This window comes from Trachypithecus francoisi, unplaced genomic scaffold (genome assembly GCF_009764315.1).
Source record: "Trachypithecus francoisi isolate TF-2019V2 unplaced genomic scaffold, Tfra_2.0 Lachesis_group9, whole genome shotgun sequence".
NCBI classification, from domain to species: Eukaryota; Metazoa; Chordata; class Mammalia; order Primates; family Cercopithecidae; genus Trachypithecus; species Trachypithecus francoisi.
This window is the reverse complement of record NW_022681474.1, coordinates 55,062,806-55,084,876: the sequence shown is the minus strand read 5'-3', so window position 1 is coordinate 55,084,876 and position 22,071 is coordinate 55,062,806. Positions and strand designations below refer to the sequence as shown.

General features: G+C 37.1%; 1 protein-coding gene across 5 annotated transcripts in view; it reads left to right on the top strand.

Moving 5' to 3' along the window:
* Window positions 1–22,071, top strand: part of PARG (poly(ADP-ribose) glycohydrolase) — a 133,138-nt gene that overhangs the window by 69,786 nt on the left and 41,281 nt on the right. For all 5 annotated transcript variants that reach the window (XM_033208544.1, XM_033208545.1, XM_033208543.1 and 2 more), the window contains 4 exons: window positions 197–354; window positions 11,445–11,524; window positions 15,778–15,838; window positions 19,480–19,555. In XM_033208544.1, the coding sequence (XP_033064435.1) occupies window positions 197–354; window positions 11,445–11,524; window positions 15,778–15,838; window positions 19,480–19,555 (375 nt within the window). The remainder of the gene's footprint in view (window positions 1–196; window positions 355–11,444; window positions 11,525–15,777; window positions 15,839–19,479; window positions 19,556–22,071) is intronic.

The window sequence follows — 22,071 nt, the reverse complement described above, 5'->3', positions numbered from 1 at the left end:
GTCAAGTAAGTACATTTTCTTAATCATCCCTGATAAACAGCCCTTGACTTTAACAATATTGCTGATTTAAGGATTCAAGAATGGCCTGAAATTATTTCTGCCTTAATTTAGCAAATGCAATTTGGTGCCTCTGCTTTCGAAATTGCTAAACTAATTATTGCTCTTCTCGTCTGTACTTTTTTCTTTCTTTTATCAGCCAATACCACTCCTGAAACAGAAGATGAATCATTCCATCACAATGTCGCAGGAACAGATTGCCAGTCTTTTAGCTAATGCTTTCTTCTGCACATTTCCACGACGAAATGCTAAGATGAAATCGGAGTATTCTAGTTACCCAGACATTAACTTCAATCGGTATGTTTTCAGAAAACACCTCTTTAACAATGAAAAGACAAAGGTGGAAGGAACTAATAATATTTTTTGAGTGAATTCCATAGGCCAAGCATTTTATATGCTGTTGTCTTATTTAATTTTTACAGTACTTAAGTGACATTTTCACCATTTTGCAGGCAAGGTGATTAAAGTTCATTGAGGTTAAAAGAACTTGATTGGGATCCAGGAGCTAGTAAGTCACAGAACTGAGATTTTATTTCAGGCCTGTCTTGCTCCAGAGCCCATGTTCTTTCTGTCCTCTCAGATGATTCCCCAGTTCTCTGGACTCCACATGCCTCTTCAGTTTGATTATTCATGAGAACTTTTGTTGTGCTTATATTCCTTAATGCTGAAATACTGTGAAAGGTAGAGGAAAAATCCTCCTTTCTACAAAAGTCTTATAAAATGAGAGTATAAAGTCATGAGCTGTCTTATGAGACTTAAAAAATTCAATTGTTTTGATGAAAAATGAAAGGTGATTTTGACCCTTTATAGACATGGTTAATTTATCAGTGTGAAAAAGAAAAACAAAAGAATGTTCAAACTACTTGACTAAATTAATACAGTGTGAAGGTATTGATAAAGTTTTAGATTCCAGCCATTTTCCCAAGTAACTACTTTCTCTATCTTCTACACAAACAAAAATACTGTAAAGAATCTTCTTGGCAAATCAGTGTTTTTTCTTCCTTCCTACTCACTGCTCCCATATCCCCACCTCTATTTCTTTCTTCACTTGAGAATTATCTTTATGGGACCCATGAATAGAATATATGAGTTTTCTTCCCTGATTTCAGTGTGAGACTTGAGAAAATTGCTGTAATCTGTGCCCCTTTCCCAGCAGGCTGTGTGTAATGCCCTTCACTGCCCCTGGTCACCTAGAGCCTGCCTCTGAGGGTGGGCAGTATGCAGAGTAGGAGATAAAGTCATAGAGTGGACACACAAACAAAACCCACTTTTATTTGCCATACTGCTTTTGTCTCCAAAGTAGAATGATGCAGTAACACCACTTTTTTTTTTTTTTTTTTTTAAAGATGGAGTCTCGCTCTGTCGCGCAGGCTGGAGTGCAGTGGCGCAGTCTTGGCCAACTGCAACCTCCACCTCCTGGGTTCAAGCGATTCTCCTTTCTCAGCCTCCCAAGTAGCTGGGATTACAGGTGCGTGCCACCACGCCCAGCTAATTTTTGTATTTTTAGTAGAGATGGGGTTTTACCTTGTTGGCCAGGCTTGTCCCAAACTCCTGACCCCAGGTACCTTGATCTCCCAAAGTGCTGGGATTACAGACATAAACCACCTTGCTGGGTGTACCACGTATTTTAATTTGCCCTTTTAATACAGTTTCTTTAAAAACATTTTACTTTGAACTAATTTTAGACTTGCAGAAAAGTTATAAAAATAGTACGAAGGATTCTTGTATAAAACTTAGCTGGCTTCACCTTGCGTTAACATCTTATGTAACCATAGTAAAATTAAATGAACGTTGGTTTAATGTTATTAACTGTAGACCTTACTTTATTTTTGAAAATTTTTTAGAGATAGTGTCTCACTGTATTGCCCAGGCTGGAGTACTGTGGCCTATCATAGCTTACTGCAGCCTTGAAGTCCTGGGCTTAAGCAGTCTTTCTCAGCCTCCCACGTAGCTGAGATTACAGACATGCAGCATCATGCCTAGCTAATCTGTAAAAATTTTTTGTAGAGATTGGGTCTGGCTGTTTTGCCCAGGCTGATCTCGAATTACTGGACTCAAACAATCCTCCTGCCTCAGCCTCCCAAAGTGCTGGGCTATAGGTATGAGCCACCATGCCTGGCCAACGGTAAACTTTATTTTGATTCTACCAGTTTTTCTTTCTTTCTTTCTTTCTTTCTTTTTTTTTTTGTTTTGTTTTGTTTGTTTGAGACAGAGTCTTGCTCGGTCACCTAAGCTAGAGTGCAGTGGCGAGATCTCGGCTCACTGCAACCTCTGCCTCCCAGGCTCAAGCGATTCTCACACCTCAGCCTCCCTAGTAGCTGGGATTACAGGAATGTGCCACCATACCCGGCTAATTTTTTGTAATTTTAGTAGACATGGGGTTTCACCATGTTGGCCAGGCTGGTCTCGAACTCCTGACCTCTGGTGATCCGCCCACCTCGGGCTCACATTACAGGTGTAAGCCACTGCACCGAGTCTGATTCTACCAGTTTTTCTAGTATCCTTTTTCTGTTCCAGGATCCTACCCAGAATCCCAGTTACATTTAATTACCTTGTCTCCTCCAACGTGTTCCTTGTTTTTTCTCTTCTTTCATGATCTTGACAGTTTTGAAGAGTACTCATCGCAGTTATTTTGGAGAATATTCTCAATCTGGGTTTGGCTGATGTTTTTTCAGGATTGGAATGAGGTCATGCATTTTTGGCAGAATACCACAGAAATGATCCTGTGTCCTCAGTGCACCGTATCAGTGGGATCATACTTCTTATTACTGGTGATCAGTTGGCTAAGGTAGTGTCTGCTGGCTTTTTCCACTGTAAAGTTACCATATATTTCCTTTTGTGATTAATAAATATTTTCCAAGAGATAAAACACTATGCAAATGTTGTTTTGCCTCACATTTATCCCTACTAATTTTAGCATCCATTGGTGCATCTTGTCTGCAATGATTATTACTGTAGTGTTTGCCCATTATGAATTTTCTGCTTTCTTCTTCTACATTTGCTAATTGAAATTCCATTGTAAGGAAGAGCTATCTCTTTTCCCCTGCTTTTAAAATATCAGAATGGACTCATGGATATTTATTTCGTTGTGTGAGTTTAAATTAAATAGTATTATTTATTTTACCACTTTAATTATTCTAGCTTTGGCCATTATGGCTCCTTCAGGTTGACTCCTATGTTCTTTTGATAAGCCCCATCCTTTTTTTGAGCATTAACTTTCTTTCTGGAATCATACATTGTTCCGGGTTCATCTTATATTTTCCATGCCTCAATCCTGGAATCAACCATTTTCTCAAGGATTCCTGGTTTCTTTTATTGTACAGTGGTATTTAGAGACCAGCATCTGGGTGATAGGTGTGCTCATTGCTCCTAGAGTGTCATTGTTTCTAATGCAACTTACTTCATATGAGCAGCATTTCTTATAACTCCACATGGCAGCAGAGAAATGAATTCACAATTCTCTCCAATATCAGAGTGTCAGCCCCAAAGGCCATATTTTTAGCCTTTTAAAATTGGAGAATGTTGTTACTCTCTTAAGATGAATTCTAGAATTTAGCTGGTTAGTTCCTAATATAAATTTTTAATTTAAAAATTTAAAAACTAGACATTTCAGTGCATTTATTATGTGTTTGGCAGATGAAAGTATAGCAGAGGACTTGAATATAAGCTGCTCTTAGACTGTCGTAATTCTTGGGTTATATTTTTATGACCTTCAAACATTAAAATATTGATGATAATTTGTTATTATATACGATTATTCTTCACTATCAACACTAAGGAAGGGGCAGCAAAGAATGAAAAATAATGTTATCTAAGAAAATTTCTTCAAAATCCTAGTGTTAGCGAACAGGATAGTATTTTTTTTAATATATATATAATATGCCCCCTTGATTACATAAATATTAGTTGCAAGGGGCATGTTTTTAATCTATTTTTCAAGTTTGTACAGTAGCTAAGTTTGTTTTTAGATACTGGTATTTAGTCAGTGTTTAGTTCAAATATACATGAGCAACTGCAATATTCCCCACAGTATAATGAGTGCCTTGAGGTTACAGAGAAAGGAGAAGCCAGTTTCTGAGTTCTTACTGTTACGTAGTATTATCTCATTTTCAAACCTCACGTCACAGATGCCCTTCTCTTTTCCACATGGCCTTTATTCCTCCTTCAATACTCAGTTCATGTATCAGTTTTTCTGGTGTCTCAGATTCTGCTAGGATAGGTTTGCTACTCTAGGTTCCTATGCTAGCCTCTGTGTACCTCTGGAGAGGTGCACAGCACCATGACATTTTATTAAAGATATAATTTAATAAAGGAAACTTTCCTTAAGGAAGTAACTTTTCTTGCTGTTGTTGTTTTGAGACTGGATCTCATTATGTTGCCCAGGCTGATCTCAAATTCCTGGGCTCAGGAGATCCTCCCACCTCAGTCTTCAAAGTAACTAGAACTACAGGTACATGTCACCATGCCCAGCGCAACTTTTGAATTAAGTACAAAAGGGTGAATAAGAGTTTTGCCAAGGAGAAGGAGAGATGGTTGCATTCTAGGCAGGGGGAAGAGTATGTGCAAAGGCACTGTCGCAAGAAGGACCTGACATGCCCAGAGACTGAGAGAAGACAGTGTGGTTGCAGCACAGAGAGTGAGAAGGAGCATGGAGATGGAAGAGGCTACAGAAGTAGGTGAAGGCTAGAGCATGCTGTGCCTCACTAGGCCATCTGAAAACAATTGGAAGTCATTGGAGGATTAGATATGGGGGTAGAGGGAGACTAGCACATGTGTTGAAATTTACGTTTTCAAAAGTTTATTTTGGCTGTAATGTGAGAATCAAGCAGAGGGGGGCCAGAGTAACTGAGTTTACCCAATTGGAGAGGCTATTGCAATGCACCAGGATAGAGGGTGGTAACTGGGATAGTATAGGGGAGGGGACAGAGGTGTGGAGACATTTGAAGGGGTAGCCAGAGTGATGGTGATGGACAGAGTTGGTTTATGGGTGGAGAGAGGCATCCAGGGTACTTCTTAGGTTTGTACAACCAGATGTGCGCCTTTACTGTCCCCTACTTTTCCTACTGTGCCACCTGGACTACTTCATAATTGCTTATTTAATCATTTCAGTGGGGCAGAGATCTTAACTGTCCTCTTCTTTGTTATTTTCACAAAATCTCATGCATTGTAGGCCTTCAATAAATGCTTGTTGAGTGAATGAAAATAAATTTTACAGGTGAAATATTTGAGAATTAAGTGACTTGTTTTGAGTGATGGAGCTGGTTAGTGGCAGAGTGCTAAGACTATAATTTAGACGCTTTGTTCTCAGTCTGTTGTCTTTTACTTTTCATATTATATCTTAGTCTTAGGAATTACGAGATGTTTCATTTTTAAGCCACATGTAATCAAACATAGCTTCTACCTCTGATTTTGTTAGTAATTGAGGTAGAATTGAGAGAAAACACAGAGCATTGAAATCTGCAATTGCAGGTATATAAAGAACCTGTTTCGGCCGGGCGCGGTGGCTCAAGCCTGTAATCCCAGCACTTTGGGAGGCCGAGACGGGTGGATCACAAGGTCAGGAGATCGAGACCATCCTAGCTAATATGGTGAAACCCCGTCTCTACTAAAAAATACAAAAAACTAGCCGGGCGACGAGGCGGGCGCCTTGTAGTCCCAGCTACTCGGGAGGCTGAGACAGGATAATGGCGTGAACCCAGGAGGCGGAGCTTGCAGTGAGCTGAGAGCCGGCCACTGCACTCCAGCCCGGGCGGCAGAGCAAGAGTCCGTCTCAAAAAAAAAAAAAAAAAAAAAAAGAACCTGTTTCAGAAGCGTGAGCCACCATGCCCAGCCCAGGTATTACTTTTATGTGCAGAAGAATAAAGAGTTAGGGGAAGAACAAGTCAGTTGTCAGAAATCAAGCTGAACACAAAGTTAAAAAGAGTGGACAATCTTTGTAATGTGGTTTTGAGGGTGGAATTTCATGGATTTTTTGAGGCTTTTCCAAAAAAGCTAGTGTGGATAGCTTCTTTCCAATTACACCTCCATAGACACATTGTCATTGTGTCTACTTCACCCTATTTTACTTTACTCAGCATATAGCATTTTATTTCTTTTTTTTTTTTTTTTTGAGACAGAGTCTCGCTCTGCCGCCCAGGCTGGAAGCTCCGCCTCCCGGGTTTACACCATTCTCCTGCCTTAGCCCCCTGAGTAGCTGGGACTACAGGTGCCTGCCACCACACCCGGCTAATTTTTTGTATTTTTAGTAGAGATGGGATTTCACCATGTTAGCCAGAATGGCCTCAGTCTCCTGACCTTGTGATCAGCCCGCCTTGGCCTCCCAAAGTGCTGGGATTACAGGCATGAACCACTGCACTGGGCCAATTTTAATATATATTTTTAATTTTAAAAGACCTTTGTTTTTCAGCCAAACTTCTGAGTGGGGAAGTCTGGGGCTTCTTGGCGATGGCAGATTTATCTTTTTCATTGTACGTGGTCATTTATCCTGAAGACTGAGCTAGTTAGCGCTGAAAGCATGTTGGGATGGATGGGAATCAAGGTTGGGCCATTTTTTTAAATGAAGGGACTATTAATTAGAACAATGCAACTACTTTATGTAAATGAATGTTGATTTTTTTTTTTTTTTTTTTGCCTGGGCAAAAACTATGTAATGCCTTATTTTAGCTCAAGTACCTTAGCTTACTCAGCATTATCTGAAATTCATTTACTTGCCACGTTAACCATATGAATTAGATATTGATTAGGAATTGTTGTTACTCTCTTTTTTAAAATGAGATGGACGTTTAGAGAGGGAAATCACTTCACCAGGTTAACACAGTAACTGGTAGACTTGGGATTCAAACGCAGGATATAGTCTCCTTTGAGAATCTGTGTCCTTAACCATTCTGCTACACAGTCTCCCTTTGAATGAACTGAATTAATAATTCTTACTTCATGGCTAGTCAAAAATTAGAACTATTTTTAGAAATAATTATTGATCTATTAAATGAATTAAAGCCATTTGTAAGTCCAGAGTGACCGAGACGAATTTAAGCTTGCAGCAGATAGCATTCTCACCAAATAAGAGTTTAAGTAGTTCCATTGAAGATTTGAAATCAGGCATATTCTTGTCTTCCTAGGTGATGGATGTTCTTTTGGATACCAGAACACGGAAAATGAATTAAGGCAGGTAGCCCGGTGTTAGTCTCCACAATGTTATAGAGAATCCTAAGCAGCCAGAATGTCTGCACTTGCCTTTCACTGTGAGATGGTGTGTTTTAATGAGCCTAAGCTAGCAAATAATAGGAACAACGATTGTACATCACCATTGATGCTGTCTTTTGATGACTTGCTTTGATTCTGTCTATGGAATTTTCTAGGTAGGGAAACCTCTCTACGATAAGATTCAGGGAGAGTAAATGAATTGTTAGCATAACTGGAACTTGATCACTGTCTTCTACTCAAACTCAGTGTTCTTTTATTATATCTCAATGCTTGTCATGAGCAAAATGCTCTGAGTGCTCCAGAAATGCCAAACAACCGAAAGTCCCCCCACTTTCATGTAGCTTCTGAAAGATCCAGTATTTAATCTGATGAGCCATTTGTTAAGCTGATTATGTAGCATTTTATTGTGTTATTTCCTTTTATGCATAGTTTCTATTTACGATTATAGTTTCTAACAGTGGGGAGTTGTGTGTGTGAGAGTGTATTTAATCTCAAAAGAGGTATGGCTAGCTAGTTGAATAAGAAAAATGGTAAGAGTATGTGTTGGGAGGCTGACATCAATAAATTGAATAAGTCTTCCCTTTTTTATTTATTGCTGTGTTCTTTCAGCCTGCTTAGTTATATTAAATACCCCTGACCTTTTTCCCTGCTTGCCTTTCAGGTCCTAAACATTCATATAAAGGCTTCCAATGTGATTAGCATTGATGCTTCTGAGTTTGCATGGAAACTAGATGGTCAGAGATAAATTGTGGGTCTCAGCAGTGGTCAACCCAGGAGGTTTTTACATCTGCCTCTTCCCTGGATTGAAAATGCTGCTGGGGCCATATGGCAGAGTGCCTCACAGAAGAGCCAGGAATGACTTTCTGGCTGGGTTCCGGATTATCACTTGCTCGTATTTTAAAATGGAGGTTGTAGTGCTTTGGGCTTGATTTACTGTATACTAATGGGATTATTACTTAACTTGAAATGGCATAGTGGGTTGTGGCAGGGGTGGGGATGGATATACCTAGAATAAAATTCCAGTAATGTTATCAGTATTCCATTCAGGGAAAGATTTTATTCAACTGTGTTTCTCCTTAATAAGTATGCAAAGAAAAACAGCAGCTAATAAGTATCTGACCTTTGACTGACTTCTGTCTTTGAAAATACAAACAGTTTTGTTTAGAACAAAGTAAGATTTCCTGACTGGCTTTTTCTGTTTGATTTCTTTAATAATCTATCATTATCTTTCAATTAAATGCCCAAATGTCTTCCCTACATGCGGAGGAGTTATTGTGGCCTGGTTTGTGTGCACACTGCTGACCTAAAATATGCCTTCAAGTATACATACCCAGGACTTGAAAAATCTAAACTAAAAAAGAAAGGTGTTGGGAAGTTTAAATTAAAAAGGGGGAGTGGGGGTGGGGAATGATGCTTTATGATTATGAGAAGGTCTCACTTTCTCTGAGCCTGTTTGTGTGTGTCTTTCTCTCTGTGTGTGTGTCTCTCGTGCCCTCTGTCTCTAACCCTATTTCTATCAGCCTTTCTCTTCTCTCTGTCTTCCCTGTCCCATCTTTCTTCTCCCCCTTCACCCCTTTCTTGGGCTCCAGCCTCAGTCCTTTTGTTTTCCTCCTCACCCCCAAAAGCTGTCTCTCAGATTGTATATCACTCCTAGGATGACTTTCATTCATGCTGTTTGCCTGTCTATTTATGTTATTTTTACTTGCTTCCCTATCAGATAATTCATTTTATTTGAGTGGTGGTGCATACAACTTTAAGGTTTCACAACAGCCAAGTCTGAGAATTGTCACAAGAATTTTAAACCTACTTCGTCTCCTCTGACTCTATCTCCACTTCTTAACCCCCGCAGCCATCACCACACTTTCCGCACTTCCCCCTGCTCTATCAGGAAGATGGGAAAGCGTATTTGGTTACCCAGTGATTTGAAGTTAGGACTGGAGCAATGAATAAACAGAGTACATTGAGATTATGCTTGATTTGTACCTTTAAGATTTGGACCTGCAAAATAAACCATGGTGTTCATTTGTAGTGGTTGATAATAACAGCCATAAAATCTTCCAGGAAAGTCTGTCTTGCCAGGATAATAAATCTGCAGTCTCACGAGGCTCCTAAAGTTAATAATTTGTCATCATGGTTGTGAAGTATGTGACCTTTTATGTGATTTTATACACAGATGACCACATATGGAAGCTAGGGACACTTTTTCTATGTTTTGGAGAATTATTTCTTAAGAGCAACAGCCATTTTCTCCTCACTATGCAATAGTTCTATTGAAGTACTTTTATCCTTTAATTGAATTGTATAGTACATCAGTTCATCTCTAGGAAAAGGTGGTGGCTACTTTTATATTCATACTGCTTTCCTCTACTACATAGTGAGCCTAGAAAGAGATTTTGCAATGGAGCCTAAGGTATTCATTTAGTAAATCGTATTTATTGATATAGGATGTTTAATTAAACTGCCATGTGGCTTCTTCATTTTAACTTAAATAAACTCTATTCTAGAAGAAGCCACTGAAACCTGCACCGTCAAAGAGCCTTTCTTTCAGCTGGCAACTGGATTATGAGAGTATGTGTATTAAATATTTTAGAAAGATATGTTTTTTTAAATAAGTAAAAATTATCACACAGGCTGTCTTAAACTATTTTTAAAAAGAGATCTGATTTTAGATTTGGTTAAAATACTAGCCTACATTAGTGTTCTTTTTAGGAAATAAATATTCATATAAATTGTTTTTCCAGAAATTGGCCCTGAATACAGATTTCAGATCATTGAAAACGGAACCATTTGAAATCTGCATTTCCTTTCCTTTTCCTAATTTATTTCAGTTGCTCAATAGGATTTTCTCATGGAATTAACTTTTCCCTCTCAGCGTAGTTACGTAAGCTTGCTCTTGTCATCATGAAAAACAATTACCCGTTTCAGCACTTATTAACATGGACTTTACTTGAAGGGTTTCTGGTTTTAAAGTCAGAGCACATGACTAGAGGCAGATGAAGAGTACCTCATCATTTATAGCCACTGAATCTCTATAAGTTGTAAATGCCTTTGGAAAGCTAGAGCTGATGCTCAAAAGCATGCTTTTGTGTTAGAAATCTTTTAGTGAATACTTACTCAGGTCATAATGCTTTTAAAGCCCTGCTTTTCTTTCCTCAGAATAAATTGAATTATATGTTACCAATAACAATGCCATGTCATTTCAAAGGAAACTGAATTAAGTAATCCAAGTCTGGGTTGCTGAAAACTAGATGACACAGGGTAGGCACTGTTTTAGTTATCATGCAAAGGATCTCTCTATTAGTCAGCTTGGGCTGCCATAATAAAATACCATAGAACTGAGTGGCTTAAACAACAGAAATTTATTTTCTCATGGTTCTGGAGGCTAGAAGCTGCAGATCAAGGTGCTGCTGCTTCAGTTCCTGATGAGGGCTTTCTTCCTGGCTTATAGATTGGCTGGCATCTTGTCCTCACATGGCAGAGGGAGAGTACTCTCCTTCTCTTCTTAAAATGGCACCAGTTCTATCAGATTAGAGTCCTACACCTATGACCTCATTTAACCATTACTACCCCCTCACAGGCCCTATCTCCAAATTTAGCTACATTAGGGATTAAGGATTCGACATATATATTTTGAGAGGGCACAGACATTCAGTGCATAAAAGAATCTAGTTGTTCAATTAACAAGGATTGTTGAGCCCTGATATCTTGTTATACCTGCCTGTGTCCCTTCCCCCATTTCCCTCCACTCTCCTTTCCTCACAAACACTCAGATAAGGATTTTTTTCAGCTACTGTTTTTGTTACTTATCGAACTACCTAGTAACATTATGAATTGTAAATGTTATTAGTCATTGAGAAAGTAGCTGTGCACTGACTGACTGACCCTAATTGACTGGGATGGCTAGATGGTGCCTTCTCCATGGTGGAAGATAGGTTGGAGAAATGTGGTTGGTAGCAAATGCCGTCTGATTTGAACAGCTTTGAGGAAGCCTGGTTCTAGTTGGTTTCAGTTCTCTCCAGATGCTATTTGAATCTAAACCAGTTTTCCAGTTCTTATCATTACAGAATTGTCTTCTGGAAGAATTATTTCTTTTTATTACTTGGTAGCAATATGGATGTAGTTCTGTGAATCATTAAGGCATTTTAACTCATCTTCCACTCTCTTTTGTTTTTTATCTCTTTTAGGTTGTTTGAGGGACGTTCATCAAGGAAACCAGAGAAACTTAAAACGCTCTTCTGCTACTTTAGAAGAGTCACAGAGAAAAGTAAATTCCTTTCATTCTTACTGTAATTTTTCTTGCTGATGGGAACAGTTCAAGTCAAGTGACATGTGAGGAACATTTTGTGTTTAACATAAACCTTCCTGTCCCCACCACATTGAAACAGTAGTAATGGTTCGACATTATAACCTAGATTTTATGCTTATATTGTGTATGAGCATAATGTGTGCTGTAAATGTAGGGGGGCGGGGTTTACATACTCTGAAATCAGACCCATATTCTCTGAAATCTGTAATATACGGCAAAAGATTTTCATGAATAAAAACCAGAGAAAGTATATTGACCAGGAAATAAATTTTGGATGCTCTTTATTTAAAGAAGTATTCACTAGTTTATTTGCATAAGTCAACTAACGCATTGCTTTTCTAACCATTCCTCTTTTGTGCCCCACTAAGCCTTTTGTGGAGTTCTTATAAAACTGTTTTGTACTGAGTTTTGTATCTCCGTCTTCCTCTATTGAACCTTAACATTCTTGCTTCCCCAGAACCTGATAGCAGCTGAGACAGTATTAGTAAATGTCCAACAAATGCTAGTAATGACCAGTGATAATAGATTGGTATTGCCACTCTTATCTCAGAAGCTGAATGACTGTAGTCAAGTTTCTTGACACCTCTAAGCTTCAGTTTTATCATCTATGAAATAATATAATAATGACCAATACCTTATAGGGTAGTTATAGATATTAAATAAGAAGATACATGCTTAATAAATGTAAGCTATTATCAATGGGTAGCCTTTCCTACAAGTGGATGTAAACCAGAACACCTCAAAAGTTTCTTTGTGCTGAGTAGGTGAGGTCAACCTGGTCAAGTGAAATGACTTTTTTTCAGTTCTGGGTTGTAGGATTGTCTTAAAACATGTCTTTGAATCATTTTAAGGTCATTTTTCTCATATCCTTCTTTTACTCTTGTATTCAGTGTACTTGGCATTTTCTCCCTTGAATGTGTTGCTATTGGACATTGTTAAATTTTTAGAATGAAATCAATTATCAGGATGTTGATATTTAAGCGAAAATTATATGATTCTTTGATATGGGATTATTTATCTCATAGCTTATTGAATTTCAGATTTGTGCCCTGTACTGAATGAAATATTAAAATGCAGAATTATTTGGACCTATGAGACACAAAATCAAATTAGAATTTGTAATGATTTGTTAAAAAGATGACTATTTAAGGCCAGGCGTGATGGCTCATGCCTGTAATCCCAGCACTTTGGGAGGCTGAGGTGGGTGGATCATGAGGTCAGGAGTTCCAGACCAGCCTGGCTAACATGGTGAAACCCCGTCTCTACTAAAAATACAAAAAATCAGCCAGACGTGGTGGCCGGCGCCTGTAGTCCCAGCTACTCGGGAGGCTGAGGCAGGAGAATGGCGTGAACCCGGGAGGTGGAGCTTGCAGTGAGCTGAGATCGCGCCACGGCACCCCAGCCTGGGCTACAGAGCAAGACTCCGTCTCAAAAAAAAAAATACAAAAATTAGCCGGGCACAGTGGCGGGAGCCTGTAATCCCAGCTACTCGGGAGGTTGAGGCACAAGAATCACTTGAACCCTGGAGGTGGAGGTTGCAGTGAGCTGAGATTGTGCCACTGCACTTTAGCCTGGGTGACAGAGCAAGGCTCTGTCTCAAAAAAAAAAAAAAAAAAAAAGATGACTACTTTTTTTGGCTATTCTAGGCCTAATTCGAATTATTACTCTTGGTTTTGTTTTGTTTCGTTTTCACAGTACTTTGAGTTGCTGTTTTAAGTAGAATTATTATAACTAAGTAGTACAGAGTTTACTTTTTTGTCCTAGGAGTCAAATCATATGTCTTCTCTGAAAACCAACTTGGCTTTCTAAATTTTAGGATTTCAGATACTTTGAGGAAAAAGCTAAAAGTTTGTTTTTTCAACTAGAAATGTATATGCCATTATAAGTATTGGGAATTTGAAGAAATAAATTATAACTAGACATTTTATTTTCTGACTGTTTCACTACACATGGTAATTAAGTTCTTTGTAGAAATGCAGTACAACATTGCTCTTGGTCTTCAGTATGTAAAGTTAACGGTTTAAGGAGGAAATACTAAAGAGAATAAAAGAGGTTGCAGTATAATGAGTCGTGTAGAAGTTCTGGAGCCTACTCAATAGACTTCAGAAACTTATTTAAGATACCATATTTCATCGAATCTAAGATGTCATAGATTATTTTTTAAAAGTGCTATTACGTTATATACCTCTAAGAAGGAAAAACCACTCCGGACAGGGAGTTTAGTAGGAGACCTGACCCACGAGGCTGGTACACCTAAGAATAAATGAGAAATTAATTTATCATCCAGAAAAGGGACCATAAAGAAACATGCAAGTCTCAACCTTGACTCTAAATAGAGAAAGGAAAAAAAAACATTTCTCTGAGAATTTGAACCACAAGCCCTAAGCTTTGGGTGTGCAGCCTCACCACCAGTGTGGTCCACAAAGGCCTGCCACAAAGGATTAATTCGGATGATATCAGGCTGATAGTGCTCCCAGATGACAGCAGAAGCAGATGCACATCTTTTCTGGGAAAATTCACCTCTAGAACTACGGTAGGATATCTCCTAAAAGATGATTCCAGTTTCGGAAACGTAATATGTGAAAAAACATGCCTTTTAGAATTGATAAAAATAGAATTCCATCAGGACTAACTTTTCAGTGTAGTTAAACATGTATATTTTATATTTGATGAAGATCTTGAGACTGAAATATTTTAAAGAGCATTCCAAATTAAATTATTTTCTATATAGTTTTAGATAAAGTATCTTATAGATCAGGTTTTTGAAAATTTATGACCTGTAGGTAGTATATATTGTGACTTTATTATGGGAAGTATTTGATTAACCAACGTATCCTGTTCCGAGATGAAAGTTGCCTTGTTATGAAAGAAAGCTCGCAGGGCATTTTTGTTAATCTAAGAAACCATGTTCTTCTGCCTTTTCTTGCTTTGCCAGCAGTGTTTATGAATTTCTCTTAGCATCTCCTAGTATATATGAAGAACATTTGATGTTCTTACTTCTCTGCTAAGTTACCGAATGACAAGAGAGATGTTTTCTATCATATTCATGGAATTGCTTCTCTAGTGTTTGAGTTGTTTGACCACTTACTTGTAAGTTTTAAATATGTTACCCATTTATCTTAAGATTAGATATCTAAAGAATGTAAGACCCATGTTAAGAAAAAATTTTGTTTTCTACTGCAACTGCTCCATATGGTTTTTGAGTGGTTCGTGCTTTTGACTGAGAACAAGGAAATGTGGAATTGTGCGTAGGAATGGAATGATGGCCAGGCTTTCACTGGGCTAGACACCGCCATCACTAATAGTTCCTGACATCTCTCTCTTTCCTTAAGAGCTTTTTTTCTATTCAAGAAAACAGAAATGGCATGGCCTTTTTAGTTTGTTCTTTGATTTGAATCAGACAAATTACTTCTGGCCAGCTGATGTATTTGTTTCTTTTGCTACTAGCTTTTTTTAAAAAAAGTAAATCTGACTAGAAAAGGATCTCATCCTCTAAAATTATTGACTGCATTAATAGTACTTCATCTTAATCCTCCCAAATTTGTTGCTTCTTGAAAAATATGTCATCTTTGTTCTGTAAGCTCTTAGAACCAGTAATTTCTCCTCTGGCTAAGACTGCAACTGACAAGTAGAGTGATTGCCTACTATCTAAGCCCGGGACTTAGCTGTACTAACTCCAGAGGATGTGCAAATGATTTCATTTTTAAATCTGTGGCATTTCACTTTACCATAAAGTATATAAATGTGTATTTATTCACCAGTCTTTGAATGTAGGGTTAAGTCCTTTCTTTGTAAAGGAGTCTACAAATTTGAGTTCAATTTTGTTTTTATTGCGCAAGCTGTACCAGTTATGCATCCTTTTTTTCAGTGCTTTAAAAAAAAAAAAAAAAAGTGTATTCAGCTTCAAACACTTTACCAGAAAGTACCAGCAACTCAAATCCTACTGTTGTGCTGTTGTTTGTATAGTTTTGTTTAGTGAAGTCTTATTATTTTATAGGAGTTTCTACTGTAAAGTTAACATTATTTTCAGTCGATATTCTGTTATTTTCCAGTACTAGACTTTGTATTTCCTGATTAGTTTTATAGCCAATGTTAGACCTGTTCTTTTACTGAGTTGTGAGTGTGTGTGTATGTGTGTGTTTGTGTGTGTGTATAATCTTTTCAAAATTGAAACTTATTTTGGGTATGTTTTTCTTTTATTGCTTCTGTAGAACCTACTGGGTTGGTGACATTTACAAGACAGAGTCTTGAAGATTTTCCAGAATGGGAAAGGTAACAATAATAATAAAAATAATCCTAGACCCCTAGAATTAGAAGGACTCTTTCACCATGAGAGGATTCTATTTTATAGCACCTGGAAAGATGGTTTTCCAACCTCTAATTATCCTAGTGCCAGGGAATTTCTTCTCATAAATGATCCATTAATAGCTCTCATTTTTGAAAAGGTCATGCCTTTTAAATCAAAGTCTATAACCCTTTGATTTCAACCATTTTGTCTTGGTTTTGTTTTCTGAAAGAAAGTCCTGTTTAGAATTGAGGAGTGTTGTATTTGAAGACACTAATAAAAGGAACACCAATATTTAAATGTTTCTCCTTACCCTTTTTTTTGGTTAGTGTTTGAACTTTATGGCTTTTCTTTCTGGAGGACAAGATTGAGAAAAGTCTTTTTATTATTTACATTTTAGTTAACAGTAACTGTTTAGAGTTTGTCTGAGTGGCAAGAATTTTGAAGTTTGGCTGCCCTTGTGTACTACTGGTAGATTTTGTGGAAGTTGGTATTTTCTGTTTGTTTCTTATTTATCAGAAAATATTGAGGAAATAGCAGCCAATCTGAGCTAATTCAGATTTGTAGGGTCCTTAGTGTCCTGAAATAGTTACAATACACTTAAAGAAGGGTCCTGAAATAGTTAACTATTTCTTAATCTAAAGCAAGTCCCCCAATACACGTAAAGAAGTGTGGATTAACTTTTTAAATATGTTTGAGGACATGATGAAGCATATTAAACATATTTAACCAATGCCTCTCGTTTTCACTTTCTAATAATTTTCTAATAATTTTATGATAGTGTGTAATTGTTTTGTTTGGAATTAGTGATGAATGGAAATCACTTTTAAAAAGTTAACTTGAGAAGTCATATCTGCTTAGGTGGCTTTCCTGCATTGTTTTCATCCATCAAGTGAAAGTGAAGATAAAGATAAAGTGAAGTGAAAGATAAAGAAATTGACTTCAGAAGACTTGAGTGCATGGTTTAGATGATTATTAATAGAGGGAAGTAGATAAAAGGTTAAGCAACCTGAAGAGAGAAAAAAAAATAAGCCTGAAAAAGATGAGAACATGTACAGCATTTTGGCATCATGGCATGTTAGATCTGAAAGAAACCCCAGCCGCCTACTAAACTCTTGGATCAGCTCTGTAATACCTGCGATGGACGGAGACTGGATAGCTTCAGTGATGGGAAATCTGCTGTTTCACATCAGTTTGTTCCAGTGGTGGCTGCTTGTGTTATCATCTCATGCTTTCATTCACTAAAAATGTTTTCTGCATTCATTCTCCACCATTCCTGGTTCTTCCTTCTGGAGCTACATAAATACATCTGAATTTGTAGTTTTAGCATCTGACCCTTCTTCATGTATCTTAATGGCTTCTTGACCTACTTCCCCCTCTAACAGTGCACACAATTTCATACTAAATTGATTCATTTCTTCTATTTCACATGTAATATGTATTCTAAACCCTTTATCTCTGCTCTTAACATACTCCCATTCATTGGGCCCTCTTAAAATATGGTGCCTGGAATTAAAAGTACCATTCTGCTGTGTCATCTCTATGGTGCAGAGGATTGTTTTTCTTCATTCTTGTATTAATCTCTAATAGGAATGCAGATGTTTTATTTCTGTTACTTTGGTGTAGATTTTACAGATCAATCTGAGGGCTTATTTTTAAGTCATCCAGGATCTCTACTTTGCATCTGATATTCATTTGATGCTAGTATGAAAGAACATCCATTTGTATACCACCATGTGGGAGAGAAGGGACAGGTCAAAATGCAGAGACTGGCAAGGCTGCTGTGTCAATGAGACACAGTAACTTTGCCTCTAAGTGAGACCGGGATTGTCCCCTTAGTTTTGATAGGCAGAATTTAACTTATTTTTGTTTCATTGATCTCTTTTTTGTTTTAGCTGCTTCATAAGTGAGTTGGAGAATGTAATTAAAATCAGTCTCCGAGACTCCACAGAACCAGAAACATACATTCACTTAAAGAGGGAGAATGAAGAAAAGTTGAGGATTGTTGGTGTTCCCAAGAGTAAGGGGCTAAATGGGTGCCAGGAGTTGGAACTGAATTCCAAGTTTCTGGCATGTTATAGTCAACCCTTTGATTATCAGCAAATACTTTAGCCAGGCTTAATCACAGGGAGCCAGAATCATCTATGTCTTTGACTCCTGGGGCAGGAGTTTAGAGGATGACCTATTGGGAAGTTAGAAAATGCTTCAAAACAAAACCAAGAAAAAGTTTCTAGCAGTTTCATAATTTTATTAAGAGCTATACTATAAAATTTCTAGTTTCAGTCATGGAGAATAGTTGACAACAGATGGAATTCCTGTTCTGAAGTCCTGACTGACAGCCCAGAGATTTTAGTAGTATGCTCACAGGGAGGGTCTTCCTCTGAATAAAATGGCTAGGAAAGTAGGACCAAAAAAAGGAAGTTAAAAAATATATATTAAACTTATGATACTGTTTTCTACAAGAGACTGGGAAAGTAATTTTTCTAAAAGTATGGCATACTGATTCAGAGCCTGGACCATTGAGTGAGTCTACCTAGTTTCACATCTCTCTTCACAGCTAACCAAGACTGCTTTGTTTACTAGTCTTGGTTAGCTTACTTAGATGTTCTGTGCTTTGTTCCCCCTTCTATAAAAGGAGATAGTAGTAGGGTTGTTGAGAGGATTAAATGAGTTAATACAAATAAGGCTCTTAGACAGAGCCTGTGCAGAATTACCTTCTGAGTTAAAGCTATCAGCCTGTTGGTCTGGAATTTTGCCAGAAATGTATTTAAACTCATTGAGACCAGGAAGGAATCAAGCAATTCTCAGTACTTTTCCAGCTAACCTCCTAGACTATTTTCTTAAAATATAATCATCTCCTCCCTCCCAAAAAAGATTATTGGCACTCTTACGTGAGTTAGAACTTTGAATCTCCTCTATTTCATTCATAATAATTTATATTTTTTATTCAGTAAGTGATCAGGGGAAAAATATTTAATAAGGAAAATAATGTTAACAAATGCCATTAATACAATGAAATTTGTTGTTAATCTAACGTTAAGTCAAGTAAATATCTCAGTGACTATGGTTGAAAGGGAAAGAAAATAATTATGCCTTCTGAATTATAGATGCTAGGTTTATCTGTTAACCTTATTAATAGAAAAATACCATTGTTCAGAATTTCTGTGGCATGTATTTTCATCAAGACACACACACACACACACGGTTATCAAACAGTGAAAACAGAAAATAGAAAGCCATATGAGAATCATATATGATTTATTGCCAAATTTTTTCTACATTTTTTCTCATATTGCCAACCCTAGCCATAACAAAATTTCATAGATCTTAATTTTTTAAATATTTTGCAATGTTTTTCAACTGTTTTAAAAAATAAACACTCTCATACTATTTAGAGGAAAAGCAGGTTTCAAACAATATGTTATCTCATTTTAATTTAAATATGTATATTTACGTGTTTGAATAAGGAGGATCAGTACCAAGAATGTTAACAGTAGGCATCTGTTTCTGACTTCTGAGATTTGGGGTGGTTTCAGTTTTTGAATAGTTACCTATATTTTCACATTTGTCCGCAGTGAACCACTTGTCACTAAAATAATAAGTAAAGGAATGTCTTTTTACATTGTAGATGTGAAAAACCCTTGACACGATTGCATGTCACTTACGAAGGTACCATAGAAGAAAATGGCCGAGGCATGCTACAGGTAGGTGAATCTCAGTAGTGTCTGTGTATGATTGGGACTTTTTCTTCTCAGACTTCTGACAGCAAAAGAAATTTGAAAAGCTGTTTATTTGTCTCCTAAACTGATTTAATGCAAAGAAGTATGATAGCTGAATGAAGAAAAACACCAAACAGATCACTTTGACAGGCTTGGTAATGTTGTTATTTGCCGGTGTATACTCTCTGTTTCTTACATGTGCTTCTCTCAAAAGCCTTTGACAGAAAGTCCCAAGATCTGGACAGCATCAGCCTCTTGGTTCAGACATTGATTGTAGGTTGACAGTGGAGGAAGTTCCCAGGGTATAGTCTTGACAGACTGTCGCCAAGCATTTTTATTCTTTTTCCTTAAAGGCTCTTCTTGCTCTGCCCTACTTGATGACCAGATTGAGATGTCTTTCAGCCACCAACAGCTTTGTTTAGGTTGAGGGGCCAGATGTCTAAAACTGATAAGAAAGGCCTCTCTCTCATATGTAACAGTTTCATACACATGAGCTAGCTATGCTTGCTATGTCTTTTCCCTGTTAAAAGCAGGTAATTCTGTCCACCCCTCAATCTTTGTTAATAATCTGTTACTACTTTTACCTTTAAAAAGTATTTTTGGAGAAGGGGGTTAACAAAAACCCCATGTTTAAAATATAGTAATATCTAACCTAACCTTTTGATTTATAGTGCTGCTTTAAAATTCACTAATCAGAGACAAAATGTTAGTGTTTTGTGTTCTTATCCCATTTATAAGAGCATTGTAAACTGAGTTTTCTTTGAAAGAAGCTTGTATACCATCTCATTTATACTGATAATAGTTTATTTTTCTTCCTAGATTCTTATTTGGTGCTTATATTGGTTCAGAATCTAAAGAAAGCAGTTGCCTGAAAATGGACTGATTTGTTTGAATAACTTAATGCTTACTATAAAATTTGTGTCTAGTTATTATTTAAATGAAACAGATTCTTTTTTAAATGACCTTTTATTTGGACATATTTGTAATTAAAATCTTCAGTGAGACAAACTATACTTTATTCTAAATCACCTTCTCCCAGTGGTTATTTGAGCTTATAAATAAAAATACTTAGGATAGCTGAATTAATATTTTTCCTATGCTTACTTTGGAAAAACAAAAACAAAACATTTAAATTTGTATTTACTCCTATACCTTTTTTCTGTTTTAAAACTAATCTTAAAATATGCTTAAATATTCGTTCGAATTAATATCACTTTTCCCCCCACATTCCCCTCTTGATAAAGTTCTTTCCATCTTTAAAGTCTTGGATAAACTGAGAGATTCTTAATACACATGAACTAAACAAAGTTATGGCTGGTTAGGACCACAGGAATGCTGGCCTTTCATTACAGTACAATTCAGCAAGGAATTATTTGACAACAGTTAAGGTTGAGATCCTCACCACTTCCTTGGAATATGTTGTAGATGAAATGTGAGACCTCAGCAGATTAAAAGAATACCGTAAGGGCTTCTTGCTATTAATTGTTCTCCCTACCCATGCCATGTCTCCCCAGGAGATCGGGGAATATTGTATTGCAATGCGACAGAGCTCATTGTGTAGCATATAAATTACATTATGCTGAATGGCAACAACAACAAAACCACTCTGAGGAGCGTTGTCATTCCTGTCTTTTCATCAAGTTGTAATTCAGAATCTGAGTAATCTGAACGAGTAGCTTTAAAGTGACTTGGAAAATAACTGGCTAAAAATAAAGATGCACTCACATTCTTGTTTTCATGTACTGGAACAGGTTTCTCAACTGTTGTAGAGGGTCTTTATTGTTAAGAACTTAAGTGTAAAACTTTGGTTTTCTAAAAGACTCCGGCTTTTAGAGACATACTGAGTTTAGTGTTTTTATTTCTGTGCACACCTTTCAGGTTACAAATGTTGACCTTTTATTTAAAGCATAAACAATAGCATACACACTGAATGTATTTCATGATCATTATCAAGTAGTACATAAGTTGGATAGAGCTTATCTTTTTATTTTTGTTATGTACCTTATTCCAGTAAAAAATTAAGTTAGACCAATCTTAAACCTCGTCTGTTTCAAATTCGTAGTCACAATATCATTATACTTCTAGGCACTCAGCCAGTCTCTTAGTTCTCAAGTACAGCCCATTTTATTTCTTTACTGAGTTTCTTCTCTTTCCTTTACCATTTTCCTGTTTGAGGCCCCAGTAGTGATTGTATAAACTATTCAGTACTCACCTGACCAGCCTTTTTACTTTTAGTTTTACACTTTTCCATTTATTCTTTAAACTCTAGCCTGAAATATCTTCCTAAAACATAGGTCCAGGTGTTTCTTGAATCTTTCCCAGAACCTTCAGAGGGAAATTGAGTAAAAATTCCCTAGACCTCAGACCACCTTATCACCAACTATAAGCCTCCACCTACTCTACAGTGCAGGCAAGCATGAGGAATCTGTTTACCATTCTCCTCAGCGGTGATTTACATTTCATTTTTTTTGCCCTGTGTCCTTGTGCAGCTATGCCCTCAG